Raw genomic sequence first — 4,941 nt, forward strand, 5'->3', positions numbered from 1 at the left:
TTCACAAATATGAAGTACTTACAAAACAAATGGGAAAAAAATCACAACTTTGTTGAGAGGAATTTGAGAATCTTGAGCAAAACAAATATTGAAAATTTCTTGTATAATTCACTCAACTCAGGTAGATTTTTCAATTTGTACTACAAGCAACTCTATTAGAAAGATCATCATGTCAGTCCTCAAATTTTGATTTAGTTAGCAGAAACATTAACTAAGTGACTTTGAGTTTCTTGGCTCAACTTTCAAACAGTTCTTTTCCCCCCTTTTCATTGCAAGACCTTGAATCGCTTTTGATATAATCATAAAAAAAAAAAAAGGAAAATCATCCTATAGACTGGTAATTTAATGCATAAGCTTGACACATCAGGACTATCTAAGAAATCATCGTATAATAAATCAATAACTAGACCCTGGACCATTTACCTTCTCAGGAATGACTTCGTAGTTGAAGTTCTGAATGAATGATCATATAAATGGTTTGTTATTGCAGAGAAAGGGAATGAGGGTCGAAATTTATTCCCTTCCAATAGAAGTTCCTGATAGTTGTTCCATTTTGGTCTCTTACCACATTGAGATTGAATGCACTAAAAATTTTCCAAATAGTTTTGTCAAAGAAAAGATGAGAGAGAGAAAATCTCCAACCAAGTTTTGACAATCTCAAGTAAAGAATCAACACATGGAGAAAAGTAGAGAACTCTGCAAGGTAGTTGCAGAACATATAAAGCAAAACAGAAAGGTCCTATCCTCTCAAGAATCCAATGAACCAAGAGCAGTGGCTAGGAAGTTAAACATGAAGTTCTACTTCTAAAGCACACGAAAGATTGAACATCCAAATGGGATAAGGAATGAGAAGCTGGATAGCTTTATGACAGCTTTAATGATTGAAAAATATAGACAGAAAATGTTTAAGCACCATTTATCAAAAAGTTCAAACCAAGATTTTACATTATATGCAGCTTAAATGTATGGCACAAAGTGAACATTTCAAAGACCTCAATCCCAAATAAAACATGTCAGAGTGAGGATCATGGGAACAAATAATTCGATGATCCCCTCGAGCTGAAAACAATTCCAAATCTTTATCCAAAACCTGTAAGTGTAAGAAACACACTGCTCCTTTGAAAAATAGGAGAACGGTAAGAGCCATCTTGAAAGTGAAAAAATCACATATTTTGGACCTAAAGTAGTTAACACTTTCCTTCTTCTATTATATAACATCAGACATCCTTCTTCTATGATGATTAAGTCCAACTTTCAAGTAGGGATCAGAAGAAGCAATTGTGGTGCATGGAGTCATGGCAGGCGAATTTGAATCTAGGCCCTCACATTTAGCATCCTCCATCAGCAAACTAATCGGTTCTCCATATCTTGGCTTTTTGTTTGCCTTCCGCAAAAGCCCTTTAAATCGGGGATCAGAACAGCTGATGGACTGTGACCCTGAAATTTGGATTGAACTTCGAGTCTCTGATCTAACACTTCTTGTTTTGCTAATCATCTCTCTTTCTGCAGTGCTCTTTCTTTGCCGACTAGCAACTGTAGAATTCATGAATCGAGGCAATGAATTTCCAACAGTCTTCCGAATAATTTTGGCAGACACTCTAGGGGTCCCCAACACTTCACCTAAATATTCTTTTGGGCTGGTGGGATTCTTTTCTTCTTCTTCAAGATTTTGACAAGTCACCAAAGAAATACTTTTATTCTCAGGCAGCAGATACTCAACCTTTAGAATCAGTTTTCGAATTTTTTGACACTCCTCCTCAGCTTCTTTCATCTCATCCTCAAGTTCAGAAATCTTTTTTTCTCTTTGCCTTTTCAGCTCCTGAGTGAAATGTGCTAAGGATAGGTTATGATCTGTAGTCATTTGTACAAGGAACAAAGAAATGGTGACAAAGATATTTGAAACACATACATTTGAAAGTTCTCTAATGCACTCCACTGCTCTTGCTCTCTTAGCAAAAGAAAACGAACAAGATGTCTCTCCAACATCCTCCTCATGTGGGCTCGCATGCACAAACATCATGACTTTTGATCGATCACCTAAAGTAAAGGAATCAAGGTACACAAGGTATTTGCAATTTGAACAGTAAATGAAAATCACTGACACAACATAATCAGTTGAAATTTATGAAGGCAATTGTTTTTACCTAGCGAATCTCTCAGGATTTGAGTCAATTTGCTGTTTCTGTGGAAGTTTATCCATTAGTTAGTCTATAAATCCTCTGATAATGGGGAAGCCATTGCAAACAGTTTCAAGAACTTAGAACCACATACTGCACTTTCACCTTAAAGATCAATAACAAAAATAAACTGAGCAGGCACCTGTATGGTACATGGCCTTTCTTTCTTCTAAGGGCGGCAATGACATCTCCTAAGGCTGAAAGAGAAAGATTGATAGCCCTCCCCTCATCAAGTGTTTGTCCAGTAGCTCCTGTTTTCAGTAAGCGCTCACTGCCCCCAAGATCAACCATCCACAATTTGCTTACTTCAGCTTTGGCTCCTGAAGTATCCCCAAGGCGGTGTATAGAGATCCTTGTTAAGCTAAACACATTAAGCTAAATAGATCACATTATTATCAAGTCAAATAATCTAATAGCTAGCAATAAATCTGCCCATAAAGCCCTAAACCTACCAGTGCGATCTGCTTGATGCCTCATTCACATTAGTCCATGAAGTAGACCTAACACGCCGCCCCTTATTGTACCACCAACTTGCTTTTGTGAAATTTGAAATTTGCACCTCAGTGAGACCTTCAATTTCAACTGATCCTTTTGAATCTATTTGTATAGTGGGATTGCTGTAGTAGAGTCAGCCAAAAGTATCTAAAAACTAAATGTCGAATACATTCTTGTCTCTTGGCATTAATAATAAGGTGTCTGAGAATAATTACCATTTTGATACAGCATAAGATCTGCAGGATGGTTTTGGAGCAAGCAAATCCCTGAGACTACCTAAATAAACTTCCACCATGCTGATGGAAAATGCAAAGGAAGTGCAGCTCTCTAAGGATGTCTTATTGAAGAGTGCTTTAAGAACACGAGGGATAATTCCAGGTGACTCACTTTTTCCATCCTAAAGAACAACAGTCAAAGAGTTTGGTGTTATCATTTATCCCATACAGCATCAGATTGAAATGTTTTGCCCCAAAACTAACTGATGACAGTCTTTTCAAATTAAAATGAGCAGATAAAATTCACATTCAGGCAACAAAGAACTGAATAACTAACCATTGTATATGTCTTGCCAGTGCCTGTTTGTCCATAAGCTAATATACATACATTGTGCCCATCAAGTGCAGATCTGAGAATTGGCTCAACCTCAACAAATACATCTTCTACAGAGTGTTTAAATAAAATAAAAGCCTTTATATACCCAGAAAAGCTAACCAGCCAAACTTGGGAAAACACAAGAAAATGAAACGAAACTTAGTAACTAACCTTGGCTAGCTTCTTGAGGAAAGACTTTATCAAATCCAAATTCTTTCTTCTGTCCACCACATTTAATTACAATTTTCTCTGGTTCAATTGAAAGCGGTTGCAGAGATGTCCTCTTCTCTGTAGATAGAAAGGGCCTAACACGACAAAATACTCGAATGCAACCTACAAGTGAATCCCATTCCTTAGCAAAGAAACAACAGAGAAGCACAGAAACATCCAAAAAGGAAGAAAAAATTTAAAAAGAATGTGGTGGTGGTGGTGGTGGTGGTTGGGGGGGGGGGGGACTGTTCAAGAAAATCATAAATAAACAAACATTAAATATCACCTTTAATGTCTAGAATCTTATTAAGTGCTGTTCTTCTTTTTTCAACTAGAGATCTCTCTTTCATCTTCAAACGCTCAATCTCTCCTGCATAACCCAACAAGAGACATTTTCAGATAATGAAGCAAGATATTATCCCACAAAAAGAATCGGAATCCCAGAAAATTTTACCTTCTAAATCCTTCATATTTAGTTCAAGTTGATCCTTTTCCTGCTTTGCAACCGCATTAGTATCTGCAAAAGTCCCAGAAACCTCTCCCGAGGATTCATCCAATCCAGGAGCTGCAGACACCCCATTAATTGAATTCGAATTTGACTCCATTAGAAGAGCTTTTACCAAACATCCCCCATTGTCAACGGTCAATGAGATCTGTTCTTTCTCAGAAGAAATGAACATTTCTCAAAAGTCTCAGCCAAAAAATACAAACCTTATATTCACTTCCCAGAAAAATCTAAATATTTCAAGAAATGAAGAAATGCTTTGATTGCTTTGGTATTCAAGGAAAACCCAGAAAATTTCTTTTCAAAAGAAGATTGTATTCAACTCTAATTTTCAGAAAAAAGAATAAAAAAACTGAACATACCCACATGGAGAAACCTGTAAGATCAACAAACAAAGCAGATCCTATGTCCTAGTAGTATAAACTATGCATACATATATGCACACGACATATTTTATTTCAATTTAAAAATGGAGTAAAACTGAAGCCATCCCAGATTTCAAGCGCAAAAAAAAAAAGAGCAAGAAATAGTTAAGTATGGTAGAACAAAGCTTTTCAAACACCCTTTGTTCTTGGGAGCCCAAATTGAGGAAATATGGTAGAAGATTGAAGCAACAACGTTTGAATTTTTTGGATTCTCCCTAGAATTCAGGGTGATTAGTTTTCTTTCGTTCAAATACTTTTTTTTTTTTTTTACAATGCAATGATTGATCACTCCATGAGGACTCTGATTAGGAGGTGGAAAAACCTGAAAAGCTGCTTGGACAGTTAGGAAGTTACAATAGCCAATAAAAAAAAGTTTGAACAGTTACTAAACAGGGACAGAGAGAGGAAAGGGAACCTGACAGTTGGTTAGCAGATCTAATATTAAGCTGAGATGTAAGAATCTGACATGAGATGTTTTTACTTTTTAGAACAATGGATTTAAGGGGGCGGGAGCGTGAAGGAGCGGAGGAGGGAACAC

At 36.7% G+C, this 4,941-nt stretch overlaps 1 protein-coding gene across 1 annotated transcript; it reads right to left on the minus strand.

Moving 5' to 3' along the window:
* Positions 1-919: 919 nt before the first annotated feature.
* On the minus strand, positions 920-4,941 carry LOC113760607 (kinesin-like protein KIN-14U). Its single transcript, XM_027303256.1, has 10 exons — positions 3,928-4,941; positions 3,760-3,843; positions 3,435-3,596; positions 3,225-3,331; positions 2,888-3,069; positions 2,630-2,794; positions 2,320-2,538; positions 2,145-2,182; positions 1,910-2,037; positions 920-1,819 (listed from the first exon to the last, which is right to left on the minus strand). Exons 1-10 carry the CDS (start codon positions 4,151-4,153, stop codon positions 1,208-1,210), a joined length of 1,923 nt encoding a protein of 640 aa, XP_027159057.1. The 5' UTR covers positions 4,154-4,941; the 3' UTR covers positions 920-1,207.

This window comes from Coffea eugenioides, chromosome 2 (assembly GCF_003713205.1).
Source record: "Coffea eugenioides isolate CCC68of chromosome 2, Ceug_1.0, whole genome shotgun sequence".
In the NCBI taxonomy this organism is placed as follows: Eukaryota; Viridiplantae; Streptophyta; class Magnoliopsida; order Gentianales; family Rubiaceae; genus Coffea; species Coffea eugenioides.

What these genes read in the sequence shown, in the direction of transcription:
- LOC113760607 (XM_027303256.1), bottom strand. Translation starts at nt 4,153, where the DNA reads ATGTTCATTTCTTCTGAGAAAGAACAGATCTCATTGACCGTTGACAAT. An exon ending in TCCTCAAGAAGCTAGCCAAG is followed by an intron (nt 3,332 to 3,434) that starts GTTAGTTACTAA and finishes AACACTCTGTAG; the next exon opens with AAGATGTATTTGTTGAGGTT. An exon ending in AATCCTGAGAGATTCGCTAG is followed by an intron (nt 2,038 to 2,144) that starts GTAAAAACAATT and finishes CCTTTACTTTAG; the next exon opens with GTGATCGATCAAAAGTCATG.